We start from the raw sequence: 13,890 nt of genomic DNA, 5'->3' as shown, positions 1-13,890 counted from the left end.
TTGTGCATGACACAAGTAATTTTTCCAGCAATTGTTTACAGACAGATTATTACACTTATAATTCACTTTATCACAATTCCAGTGGGTCAGAAGTTGACATACACTAAGTTGACTTTGTCTTTAAACAGCTTGGAAAATTCCAGAAAATGATGTCAAGGCTTTAGAAGCTTCTGAGGCAATTGGAGGTGTACATCTTTGCTTGACATCATGGGAAAATCAAAAGAAATCAGCCAAGACCTCAGAAAAAAAATTGTAGACCTTCACAAGTCTGGTTCATCCTTGCGAGCAATTTCCAAACGCCTGAAGGTGCCACTTTCATCTGTACAAACAATAGTATGCAAGTATAAACACCATGGGACAATGCAGCCGTCATACTGCTCAGGAAGGAGATGCGTTCTGTCTCCTAGAGGTGAACGTACTTTGGTGCAAAAAGTGCAAATCAATCCGATAACAACTGTGAAGATGCTGGAGGAAACGAGTACAAAGGTATCAATATCCAGTCCTATATCGACACAACCTGAAAGGCTGTTCAGCAAGGAAGAAACCACTGCTCCAAAACCGTCATAAAAAGCCAGACTATGGTTTGCAACTGCACATGGGGACAAAGATCATACTTTTTTGGAGAAATGTCTTCTAGTCTGATGAAACAAAAATAGAACTGTATGGCCATAATAACCATCGTTATGTTTGGAGGAAAAAGAGGGAAGCTTACAAGCCGAAGAACACCATCCCAACCTTGAAGCAAGGGGGTGGCAACATCATGTTGTGGGGGTGGCAGCATCATGTTGTGGGGGTGCTTTGCTGCAGGAGGGACAGGTGCACTTCACAAAATAAATGTCATCATGAGGGAGGAAAATTATGTGGATATATTGAAGCAACATCTCAAGACATCAGTGTCTGTCTGCCTTTTAGTTTGAAGATTTAGTTTGAAGATGTGATCCAGAGTCAGGTGTTTTATACAACAGCCTTCTGTGTTCTCTTTTCGACTCTTTGCTTCCACCGAGCATTCCATTGATTTCAAAACTCGGTCAGCAACACTGTTGATCGACATTTCTTCCCCATCACTGTCATCGGAAGACCCTACAATGTCTGGTTCAGTGAAAATGTTTTTACCTAAATCAGGGATTTTCTTATCGTTCATTTTCAGAGCCAGCGACCGTCGTCCAGAAAGTAGTCTGTCACAACTTCAGGGTAGTAATGTTGAGTAGCAACACTTCTTCATGATATCTTTCAAAAACAGCAGTGGTATAAAAAATTATCACACATACTGACCAGATCATATTATAGACAGAAGCATGCTACATGGCAGACCAATCCAACTCATCTCTCTGCATGTCCAGCCCATCCATTATCTCAGCCAATCATGGCTAGTGGTAAGGTTCCTGACTTTTTCCCGTGGCTAAAACAACTGGGCTCGTAATTGACCTATTTTATTTGTATTTACAGGCGGTATACAAGTTTGTTATTAAGGCACATGAAGGTTCACATGATCCAGAAGGCATTTCTGACAAAAAAATGCATTTTTGTAACGGTTCTCTTGAGTTGAAGGAGAGGCAGACCAAAATGCAGCGTGGTTTCTATTCATGGTTCTTTAATAAAGAAAACTATACATGAATAGACTAACAAAACAATAAACGTGAGAAAACCTAAACAGCCCTATCTGGTGCAAACACAGAGACAGGAACTATCACCAACAAAACCCAACACCAAACAGGCTACCTAAATATGGTTCCCAATCAGAGACAATGACTAACACCTGCCTCTGATTGAGAACCATATCAGGCCAGACACAGAAACAGACAAACTAGACACACAACATAGAATGCCCACTCAGATCACACCCTGACCAAACAAAACATAGAAACATACAAAGCAAACTATGGTCAGGGTGTGACAGTACCCCACCCTCAAGGTGCGGACTCCGGCCGCAAAACCTGAACCTTTTGGGGAGGGTCTGGGTGGGCATCTGTCCGCGGTGGCGGCTCTGGTGCTGGACGTGGCCCCCACTTCACCACCACCTTCCTCTGCCTCCTGACCACGGCGACCCTTCTAAATGACCCCACTGGACTGAGGGGGAAGCTCTGGCAGCTCGGGACAGAGGGGCTCTGGCGCCTCTGGGCTGAGGGGCTCTGGCGCCTCTGGGCTGGCGGGAGACTCCGGCAGCGCTGGACAGGCGGGAGACTCCGGCAGCGCTGGAGAGGAGGAAGTCTCTGGCTGCGCTGGAGAGGAGGAAGGCTCCGGCAGCGCTGGAGAGGCGAGGCGCACTGTAGGCCTGATGCGTGGTGGTGGTACTGGGCCGAAGACACACTCAGGAAGCCTGGTGCGGGGAGCTGCCACCGGAGGGCTGATGCGTGGAGGTGGTACTGGATAGACCAGACCGTGCAGGCGCACTGGAGCTCTTGAGCACCGAGCCTGCCCAACCTTAACCGGTTGAATGCTCCCGGTCTCCCTGCCAGTGCGGAGAGGTGGAATAGCCCGCACTGGGCTATGCAGGCGAACCGGGGACACCGTGCGCAAGGCTGGTGCCATGTAAGCCGGCCCAAGGAGATGCACTGGAGACCAGATGCGTAGAGCCGGCTTCATGGCACTTGGCTCGATGCTCAATCTCACCCGGCTGATACGCGGAGCTGGAATGTACCGCACCGGGCTATGCACCCGCACTGGGGACACCGTGCGCTCCATAGCGTAACACGGTGCCTGATCATAGAAAAACAAACAAAGACTGCCCACCCCAACTCACGTTCTGACCTTTATTTCCTTTGTTTTGTCATTTTTATTACGGTCAGGGCGTGAGTTGGGGTGGGCAGTCTAAGTTTGTTTTTCTATGATTTGGATATTTCTATGTTTCGGTCTAGTATGGTTCTCAATCAGAGGCAGGTGTCATTAGCTGTCTCTGATTGAGAATCATACTTGGGTAGCCTGGGTTTCACTGTGTGTTTGTGGGTGATTGTTCCTGTCTCTGTGTTAGTTTGCACCAGATAGGGCTGTTTCGGTTTTCCACATTTGTTGATTTTGTATCATGTTCATGTTTAGTTGTCTTATTAAAAAACATGAATAATAACCACGCTGCATTTTGGTTCGCCTCTCCTTCACCACAAGAAAACCATTACAATTTTGATCAAATAATAAAACAAACAACATTTAAATGCCTTGTGACATACGCTTTTTGAAACGGGTCACATATGCACTTAATCAGATCTGTAGCCCCCCTCACTTTCCTCCTTTCTCTGTGCAGTCCGCTGCTCGTTTTATCCGGCGTGTGTTTGTTGATGAACACCTTGGTGAAAACATTAGTTTGACATTTGCCATAACATGCATCTAGTAACGGCCATGAAACCGTTTAATGATTCTGGCATCGCCCAAAATCACATTTTCCAGGCCTGGTTTAGGAGGGGGAGGTATTTTGAGGGGACACTGGTATGACGCTGTGTTTCCCTCAGGCTTTGGGGAGCGAGGACCAGATGGGGGACGTGCAGTTGGAGAGAGAGAGGCTGCGTAGAGTGCTCAAACAGACGGGACGAATCAAGTGTCCTAAGGAGGTATGTCTCCTCCAACTGGACGTCAGTTCAATGTGTAGTTTGGATTTACATTTGGCTGAGTTGCCAACTAATGTTAAATCAACTAAAATTGTCACCATGTCATTGGATTTAGGTTGGGTGAAAAAAATACAATTTTCCCTTTCTTTTGCAAATCAATCAGTATTCCACGTTAATTCAACGTTAATTTTTGGGGTTCGACGTTGATTCAACACGTTTTCTTTCCTTCTCTCTTTTCTCCCACTTCTTTCTCTTGCTATCTTCTCCAATTTCTTCTCTATTTATGCTGAACTCCCCTCCATCTCCATTTACCTTCGCTCTGTCTTTCTCCCTCCTCTCCTCTTGTCTTTCTTGTTATTCTGCCCAAACATACATCTCCATTTACCTTCGCTCGCTCTCTGTCTTTCTCCCTCCTCTCCTCTGTCTTTCTTGTTATTCTGCCCAAACATACATCTCCATTTACCTTCGCTCGCTCTGTCTTTCTCCCTCCTCTCCTCTGTCTTTCTTGTTATTCTGCCCAAACATACATCTCCATTTACCTTCGCTCGCTCTCTGTCTTTCTCCCTCCTCTCCTCTGTCTTTCTTGTTATTCTGCCCAAACATACATCTCCATTTACCTTCGCTCGCTCTCTGTCTTTCTCCCTCCTCTCCTCTGTCTTTCTTGTTATTCTGCCCAAACATACATCTCCATTTACCTTCGCTCGTTCTGTCTTTCTCCCTCCTCTCCTCTGTCTTTCTTGTTATTCTGCCCAAACATACATCTCCATTTACCTTCGCTCGCTCTGTCTTTCTCCCTCCTCTCCTCTGTCTTTCTTGTTATTCTGCCCAAACATACATCTCCATTTACCTTCGCTCGCTCTCTGTCTTTCTCCCTCCTCTCCTCTGTCTTTCTTGTTATTCTGCCCAAACATACATCTCCATTTACCTTCGCTCGCTCTCTGTCTTTCTCCCTCCTCTCCTCTGTCTTTCTTGTTATTCTGCCCAAACATACATCTCCATTTACCTTCGCTGCCCAAACATCGCTCTCTGTCTTTCTCCCTCCTCTCCTCTGTCTTTCTTGTTATTCTGCCCAAACATACATCTCCATTTACCTTCGCTCGCTCTGTCTTTCTCCCTCCTCTGTCTTTCTTGTTATTCTGCCCAAACATACATCAACACTGTTATCAATTCCTCTCACTACAGTGCAGAGAGACAGAGACATTTACAATAACCTCTCTTCGTCAATGGACATGTTCAATCTTTCCTCCACTTCTGTCTCATTCTTATGTCAAACAATCACAAAAAATGGTTGGCCATCTCTCCTGAGAAATATGTTTATGTTAATTAGACTATATAAAAAACGTTAGATGAATAATAGACCCAATGTGATAATGTTGCCTTCGTTAGACAAATCCATACTCCGCTCCACCAACCTGATTTACAGTCTAATGTGAATGTTCTATTTCTCCCTTTTTTAAATGTTGCCCACACACACACACACACACACACACACACACACAAACAGAGCTGCTCAGCCCAGTTTTTTCAGCCTGATGGGATACCATTACCATCAGAAGCGCTGTGACAGAGAGCTATCAGAGGAGGACAAGCCTGTGTTTCTGTGTCAGCACTGTGGGAAGACCTACCGCTCTAAGACTGGCAGAGACTACCACCTCTGCACTGAACACCCCACCACTAACAACAATACCACCGGCAGAGGGGTAAGAGAGAGCTGAACGTTTACTATTACACTATTTTGACTAGTGTGTCTTGAAATGTCATATGTGTTAATTATGGAAATGTGTTCCATCTGGTTCGTTCAGCCATTCCTGTGGCAGAAATGTATGATTGATTGAATCGCTGTGAATCCTCTTCTCATTGGTCTCTGACTGGGCTGTGTCCCTCCTCTTTTCCAGATGAGAACAGAGGAGGGACAGCCTGCAGGAAGGAGGGAACAAAACCACATGGAGAGAGAGAAGGATGGGAGAGAGAGGGGAGAGAGAGGAAGGACAACGAAAAGCGTCAAGAGTTGTCTGCGGGTAGGGAGAAGGATGGGAGAGAGCGGGAGAGAGAGAGGCTGGGGGAGGACTTTGAGAGGACTCCCAGTGGTAGGGTGAGACGTCGGTCTGCCCAGGTAGCAGTGTTCCACCTGCAGGAGATAGCAGAGGATGAACTGGACAAGGACTGGGGCACCAAGCGAGACGACCTGGTACCGGACAGCAAGAGGGTAAGACATACACAGGTACATACACACATACAAACACATTTAACATGTGGTCCCTGTCTTCCTCCCCCAGTTGAACTACACTCGTCCTGGTCTTCCCATGTTCAGTCCCAAGATGCTGGAGAGCTGGAAGAACGAGGTCAAAGAGAAGGGCTTCATCTGCTGCTCCAACGGAGTAAGAACCTCTGGACAACATGTTCTGTACATTAAACCAGATAAATCCTGTATTTTTAAGTAATCCAGTTGCTTTTATACATTTCAGCGCTGTCAATTCTGAGCTCAACAAGTTCATGTTTTATAGGCAGAGTTTATTATTGCTGTGTCTGAGTTGTTGTCCCTCTCTGTTTTCAGAGCTGTGAAGCTGTTTACTCCAGTGTGTCCGGACTCAAAGCTCATCTAGCCAACTGTAACCAGGTAGGACCTGAAAAGGATTCAAAAATATCTGACCCTTTATCACTCTGTTGAGTTCAGGGACAACTTGTACCTACGCTTGACTGGGGTATGTTTCTGTGTGCTGCAGGCAGAGGGCGATGCAGGGAAGTACACCTGCTTACTGTGCCAGAAGGAATTCAGCTCAGAGAGTGGTGTCAAATACCACATCAGCAAGACCCACTCTCAGGTGAGGCAGACATACATAAACAGTCCTTTACAGGCGGGCCTGATAACCCACTCTCAGGTGAGACAGACATACATAAACAGTCCTTTACAGGCGGGCCTGATAACCCACTCTCAGGTGAGACAGACATACATAAACAGTCCTTTACAGGTGGGCCTGATAGACCCACTCTCAGGTGAGACAGACATACATAAACAGTCCTTTACAGGTGGGCCTGATAGACCCACTCTCAGGTGAGACAGACATACATAAACAGTCCTTTACAGGTGGGCCTGATAACCCACTCTCAGGTGAGACAGACATACATAAACAGTCCTTTACAGGTGGGCCTGATAACCCACTCTCAGGTGAGACAGACATACATAAACAGTCCTTTACAGGTGGGCCTGATAGACCCACTCTCAGGTGAGACAGACATACATAAACAGTCCTTTACAGGTGGGCCTGAGACCCACTCTCAGGTGAGACAGACATACATAAACAGTCCTTTACAGGTGGGCCTGATAACCCACTCTCAGGTGAGACAGACATACATAAACAGTCCTTTACAGGTGGGCCTGATAGACCCACTCTCAGGTGAGACAGACATACATAAACAGTCCTTTACAGATGGGCCTGATAGACCCACTCTCAGGTAAGACAGACATACATAAACAGTCCTTTACAGGTGGGCCTGATAGACCCACTCTCAGGTGACATGTTCACTCATTCAGACACACATTTTAAAACACACAGGTAGATGTCATCCACTTGTAGTAACATGCAGTTGAATGTTTTCCCCTCAACATGATCATGTTACAGAACTGGTTCCGAGCCTTCAGCCACATGTTGCCCAGCAGCAGCAGCAAACCGCCAGACTACCAAGGGAAAACGGAGGTCAAGAACGGAGCCACCATGGGAAAGAAGAGAGGCCGCAAGCCCAAAGAGCGCCCCCCTGAGGCCACCCCCGTCCAGACAAACACTTTTTTCAGCACCACCCAAAACTCAGCCCCCACCCTGATCATGGGCCAGACCCCGGTCCCGACAGAGACAGGAAACCCAGGGAGCCTGACGCTAAACACACAGCCCAACCAACCCACCACACGGAGGAGTAAGCCCAAGTTGGTGCCCCCTCCCTCCGAGTAGCTCTGCTTTCAACCCAAGAGCCAGAGAGGCTATGTCTATCTATCCACATTACGCCAGTAAGCTCAAGGATATTTTGGATACCTCAAGGACTGGCGGACAGAGAACAAAACTAAAAACAACTGCACTCAGATATTTGTGTTTTAAATATACTGTATACAGTTTGTCTCCTGGTATATGTTGATATGTGACAGTCATTTTCTTTAGTTTCCTCCATTTCAGTTAAACTATTGACAACAGGGGCTCATTGGTATCCACGTTATAGTCCTACTCTGTGTAAAAATATATTTTTCTAAACAAAAGTAGTATTTCAAATGAATGTTGGCATTTTCCCTCTACATGTCTTTAGTTTCATGTTGTGTTTGAGAGATTTTTCAAATTATATTCTATTAGGATAGTGAGGTGATACTATATCTATCTATATACAGTATATAGTCAAAGCAATGACGCCATCCCTCTTTTTTTCAAGGCAGGAAGGTCAAATTTGGTCCAAAGCGATCACACTCCTTTTCATTTTTGTTGTTTTACACTTTGGCGTCTTTGGTTTGTTTTATTTTGTCAGCTGAATGTCAAAGTAGTAGTTTTTTTTTATCTACAGTGCAATATGCTAATTCGTTTTTGTCTCTTTGTTTTCTTTGGCTTTTCTTTCAAAGTAGTGAAAGACCACATACATCATACATCCAATCACTGTGTCCTAATGCTCTGGCTAAGCTATGTACTTAGTCTTTGTTTCAATTACACTGAAATTTAGGAAATTAGCACCATTTTCACAAAATGATATGAGATTTTATCGAATGTTGGTGACAGTAATTAGACCTTGGGGCATATGATTGGGGATGTTAACACAAAAATTGACACTAAAATCTATATCTACACTCAAGCAATGTAAACAGCATATCCACAAAGTTGGAAGATGTGTAGATTTAGTTTAAGATTTCGCCATTGGACCTCATAGTCTGAATTAAATGTGGGAATGTTGTAGTAATTGGTTCCCATTAAAATGGGAATTCTCAAGCTAGAATTTTCCTAGGACTGTCTGGGAGTCGGGAGAGGAAGACTGAGAGGTTTGGAACTCTCTTTGTTCGTGGTGTATTAACCAATTTAGCCTTAAAAAAAAAAAAAAAAAAGTTTAAGTTACTTTAATCTTTTAGGAAACGTAAAAAATAAAAAGCTAAAATGAAGGCTTAGATGTTGTTATGTATATGGACATATTCCCGGTCATTAAAACACTTGTCTTGCACTTTAACCCCTTTCCTCTCTTCCCCCCATTTTGTCTTTTTGCACATGAAGAGCAGAGATAAAAAACGTGACGCTCCGGGAAGAAGATGCCCTTAGACACAGATTTATAAATCAGCCTAAATGTTTACCCTAAGAATGATGGGTAAAGACACAAAACTGGCCGTAGATCAGCTTCTAAGGGGCAGCTTCACCCTACTCCAACCTAAACCTCCTATATGGAGGGTTGTAACCCAGGACTGTAAAATGAAACTGTGGTGTCCAGAAACAAGAACATCTGTGTCCCACTTTCCGACAGGATTCAATGAGTAGATAACAGGCCACCTAACAAAGCTGATCCTCAGAAATGCTAGACATTTTAGGCTGTTCTGCCAGTCAACTATTTCAGCGTAAAAGGAAATTATGTTAAAATGAAATGTCTTTAATTTATGAAAATGCTAATGTGCAATCAGCTCATTTTAATATTTTATCTATAATACATACTTAAAGTAGATACTTGAATTCACAAAACAATTGTAATAATTTGATTTAAGTAAAATGTCATGAAATGTTTAATGTATATATATCAATAGAGCAGAATAGCTCTCTCAAAGCAGCAGACCTCTCTTATAATCACTTGTGTATATTATCTAGTTAATCTGATGGCAGTTTGTGAAAAGGTTAAGTTGACATGGTTACTCTGCTTGTTCATCCAGAACAGTTTTTCCAGAAATGCTATTACTTTGTAATATATATTTCCTACAAATACAGGTGCTAAACTCATACTGTAATGCAACAAATCTTAACCATTATTTAAAAACAATGTAAATATGACATTTCCATAAGTGTAATGCTCCGGGTGTCGTGGGTGTGGAGTCAAACGCAGGAGACAGAGAGTGCAAGGCTGTGCTCTTTAATGCCCCAACGCACCACAGGGTGCTCACAATAATAACGGCCCCAAAACACAAGGAATGAGAAAGGTACAACTGAAATACACGACTAGGAACAAACACCTTCCTCTACTACAGAGCCGAAGGTTACAATCATTAATCCCGCACAACAAACAGGCGGGTCGGCTGTCTAAAGAAGCCCAACTAATCATCACAAACAGGTGCTACCAATAAACATACAAGGAGTGGGAGGAAAGACAATCAGTGGCAGCTAATAGGCCGGTGACGACGACCGCCGAGCGGGAAGGGAAGCCACCCTCGGTCGGACTCGTGACTATAAGTATTCAGACACTTTACTCATTACATTGTTGAAGCATCTTTGGCCGCGATTACAGCCTCAATGCTTCTTGGGTATGACGCTACAAGCTTGGCACACCTATATTTGGGGAGTTTCTCCCATTCTTCTCTCCAGATCCTCTCAAGCTCTGTCAGATTGGATGGGGAGCGTCACTGCAAAGCTATTTTCAGGTCTCTCCAGTGATCTTCGATCCGATTCAAGCCAAGGCTCTGGCTGGGCCGCTCAAGGAGAGACATTCATAGACTGGTCCCGAAGCCACTATTGCATTGGCTTTGCTGTGTGCTTAGGGTCATTGTCCTGTTGGAAAGAGAATCTTCGCTCCAGTCTGAGTTCCTGAGTGCTCTGGAGCAGGTTTTCATCAAGGATCTCTCTGTACTTTGCTCCGTTCATCTTTCCCTCAATCCTAACTAGTCTCCCAGTCCCTGCTGCTGAAAAACATTCCCACAGCATGATGCTGCCACCACAATGCTTCACTCTAAGGATGGTGTCAGGTTTCTCTAGATGTGACGCTTGGCATTCAGGCCAAAGAGTTCAATCTTGGTTTCAACAGACCAGACAATCTTGATTCTCATGGTCTGGACAGTCCTTCACATGCCCTTTGGCAGACTCCAAGCGGGCTGTCATGTGCCTTTTTCTGAGGAGTGGCTTCCGTTGGGCCACTCTACTATAAAGGCCTGATTGGTGGAGTGCTGCAGAGATGGGAGAACTTTCCAGAAGGACAACCATCTCCACAGAGGAATTCTAGAGCTCTGTCAGAGTGACCATCGGGTTCTTGGTCACCTCCCTGACCAAGGCCCTTCTCGCCCTATTGCTCAATTTGGCCGGGCGGCCAGCTCTAGGAAGAGTCTTGGTGATTCCAAACTTCTTCCATTTAAGAATGATGGAGGCCACTGTGTTCTTAGGGACCTTCAATGCTTCAGACATTTTTTGTACCTTCCCCAGATCAATGCCTCGAAACAATCCTGTCTCGGAGCTCTATGGACAATTCCTTCAACGTCTTGGCTTGGTTTTTGCTCTGACATGCACTGTCAATCAAGTTGTAGAACCATCCCAAGGATGATCAATGGAGACAGGATGCACCTGAGGATGCACCTGAGCTCAATTTCGAGTCTCATAGCAAAGGGTCTGAATACTTATGTAATTAAAGTACTTCTGTCGTTTCTAAAAAACCTGTTTTCACTTTGTGATTATTTTTACTGTTTTTACATTGTAGAATAATAGTGAAGATATCAAAACTATGATATAACATTTGAAACCATGTAATAACCGAAAAAGTTTTAAACAAATGAAAATATATTTGAGATTCTTCAAAGTTGACAGCTTTGCACACTCTTGGGATTCTCTCAACCAGTTTCATGAGGTAGTCACCTGCAATGCATTTCAATTAACAGGTGTGCCTTGTTAAAAGTTAATTTGTGGAATGTCTTTCCTTCTTAATGAGTTTGAGCCAATCAGTTGTGTTGTGACAAGGTAGGGGTGGTATACAGAAAATAGCCCTATCTGGTAAAAGACCAAGTCCATATTATGGCAAAAACAGCTCAAATTAGAAAAGAGAAATGTCAGTACATCATTACTTTACTTTAAAACATGAAGTTCAATCAAAATAGAACATTTACTTTAAGACATGAAGATCAGTCAATCCGGAAAATGTTAAGAACTTTGAAAGTTTCTTCAAGTGCAGTCGCAAAAACCATGAAGCGCTATGATGAAACTGGCTCATGAGGACCGCCACAGGAAAGGAAGACCCAGAGTTCTCTGCTGCAGAGGATAAGTTCATTAGAGTTAACTGCACCTCAAATTGCAGCACAAATAAATGCTTCAGAGTTCAAATAACAGACACATCTCAACATCAACTGTTCAGAGGAGACTGCGTGAATCAGGCCTTCATGGTCAAATTGCTGCAAAGAATCCATGACTAAAGGACACCAATAATAAGAAGAGAGTTGTTTGAGCCAAGAAACAGGAGCAATGGACAATATGGACTGGCGGAAATGTGTCCTTTGGTCTGATGATTCCAAATCTGAGATTTTTGGTTCCAACCGCCGTGTCTTTGAAAGACGCAGAGTAGGTGAACAGATGACCTCTACATGTGTGGTTCCCACCGTGAAGCATGTAGGAGGAGTTGTGATGTTGTGGAGGTGCTTTGCTGGTAACACTGTCTGATTTATTTAGAATTTAAAGCACACTTAATGCTTAACCAGCATGGATACCGCACCATTCTGGAGCGATATGCCATCCCATCTGTTTTGCGCTTAGTGGGACTATCATTTGTTTTTCAACAGGACAGTGATCCAAAACACACCTCCAGTCTGTGTTAGGGCTATTTGACAAAGAAGGAGAGTGATGGAGTGAGTGCTGCATCAGATGACCTCCACAATCACCCGACCTCAACCCAGCTGAGATGGTTTGGGATAAGTTGGACCGCAGAGTGAAGCAAAAGCAGCCAACAAGTGCTCAGCATATGTGGGAACTCCTTCAAGACGGTTGAAAAAGCATTCCTCTTGAAGCTGGTTGAGAGAATACCAACAGTATGCAAAGCTGTCATCAGGGCAAAGGGTGGCTACTTTGAAGATATAAAATATTTAACACTGTTTTGGTTACTACATGATTCCGTATGTGTTATATCATAGTTTTGATGTCCTCACTAATTATTCTCCAATGTAGAAAATAGTGAAAATAAAGAAAAACCCTTCAGTGAGTACAGTTGGTGTGTCCACACTATGGACTGGTACCATATATTCATACTTCACCCCATCAGTCTTCCGAGATGATGTGGAGAACACATATATCCTGTTTGAAAATATGTTTACACCATATTTTGTTGTAATTTACTCATTTAATGGCACATTTTTTCACCTACCCTATCCCTTTGTTTGTTTGCTTACGAAATAGTTATTTTATTTTTTCTCAGTGATAACAATAGTTAAAGTCCATCAAATGCCATGGGATGTTGAAATACGTTGTTTTAACAAGTTTGATAATGCACATTAAATGTTGATTTTCAGGACACAATTATTGAGAATCCATTTGTCTAGATCTAAGGATCAACAAGGAGGTGTATCTGTGTTTGTTTCTCTATTTAGTGCACTTACTACCCCTTGAAATAGGAGTGTTGTCACCTGAGCTTTTTAGTAGTCTGGACTGTGTGTGGTGTGACTTTTATACCTGGGGAGTCTATAGGCTAAGATGTCTTCCTTTTTTTCACAAATTCTATTTTCCCGCTTTAATGTTTTATCTTACAAACATTTACAATTTCAATAAGCTTTAGATAAATCTTTGTTTTGGAAATGTACCATTATAGACTGGATACAAAACATTTGGTGATTGGTTATGTTGAGGAGAATACTTAGTTATGTTCTAAATGAGAAAATGTGTTTCCTATGTTGAAGTTGATCTGATCAGAAGCCTTATCCTATAACTAGGGTATAATTTTGCACGCCCAATCTTTAAGTTTTTGATTTGTTAAAAAAGTTTGAAATATCCAATAAATGTCGTTCCACTTCATGATACAGTTTTATATCTTTATGTTTGAAGCCTGAAATGTGGCAAAAGGTCGCAAAGTTCAAGGGGGCCGAATACTTTCGCAAGGCACTGTATGTCCAATGTAATGGAAACCCGAGATTACTATATATTTGCAACCCCATTGCGGTGTGAACCCGTTCATCACCCAAACAGTTGAATTAGCTGGCCAGTGTGATGGCACCACTAAATGTGAAGGATATGACATACATTGTAAGTGATGATAATCCATCCGCTGTCTCATGTTGCACAGACAATGAGCATTAAGGAGACAAGGAGTCCTGAGGCCTCTGACCATTTCCACAGGAGAGGCCTGCAAAACGTAAAGGACGTCGGATATTGGATCAGGCCTTGTAACATTATTGTTACAAGGCCTTATCTGCACACAGACAAGACACCCTCGAAGCATCGTTACCCACCCAAGGGGAACA

At 43.6% G+C, this 13,890-nt stretch overlaps 1 protein-coding gene across 1 annotated transcript in view; it reads left to right on the top strand.

Moving 5' to 3' along the window:
- LOC135559082 (zinc finger protein 512B-like) overlaps window positions 1–13,434 on the top strand; it is a 94,310-nt gene extending 80,876 nt beyond the window's left edge. Inside the window, exons 11-17 of the mRNA XM_064993449.1 lie at window positions 3,441–3,571; window positions 5,056–5,246; window positions 5,432–5,742; window positions 5,813–5,914; window positions 6,091–6,153; window positions 6,260–6,358; window positions 7,157–13,434. Coding sequence (XP_064849521.1) covers window positions 3,441–3,571; window positions 5,056–5,246; window positions 5,432–5,742; window positions 5,813–5,914; window positions 6,091–6,153; window positions 6,260–6,358; window positions 7,157–7,480 — 1,221 coding nt within the window. The 3' untranslated portion in view covers window positions 7,481–13,434. The remainder of the gene's footprint in view (window positions 1–3,440; window positions 3,572–5,055; window positions 5,247–5,431; window positions 5,743–5,812; window positions 5,915–6,090; window positions 6,154–6,259; window positions 6,359–7,156) is intronic.
- Window positions 13,435–13,890: the final 456 nt, after the last annotated feature.

The sequence above is a fragment of the Oncorhynchus masou genome, chromosome 17 (genome assembly GCF_036934945.1).
Source record: "Oncorhynchus masou masou isolate Uvic2021 chromosome 17, UVic_Omas_1.1, whole genome shotgun sequence".
In the NCBI taxonomy this organism is placed as follows: domain Eukaryota; kingdom Metazoa; phylum Chordata; class Actinopteri; order Salmoniformes; family Salmonidae; genus Oncorhynchus; species Oncorhynchus masou.
Note: the sequence above shows the minus strand (reverse complement) of the source record. Positions and strands in the feature narration are given on the sequence as shown.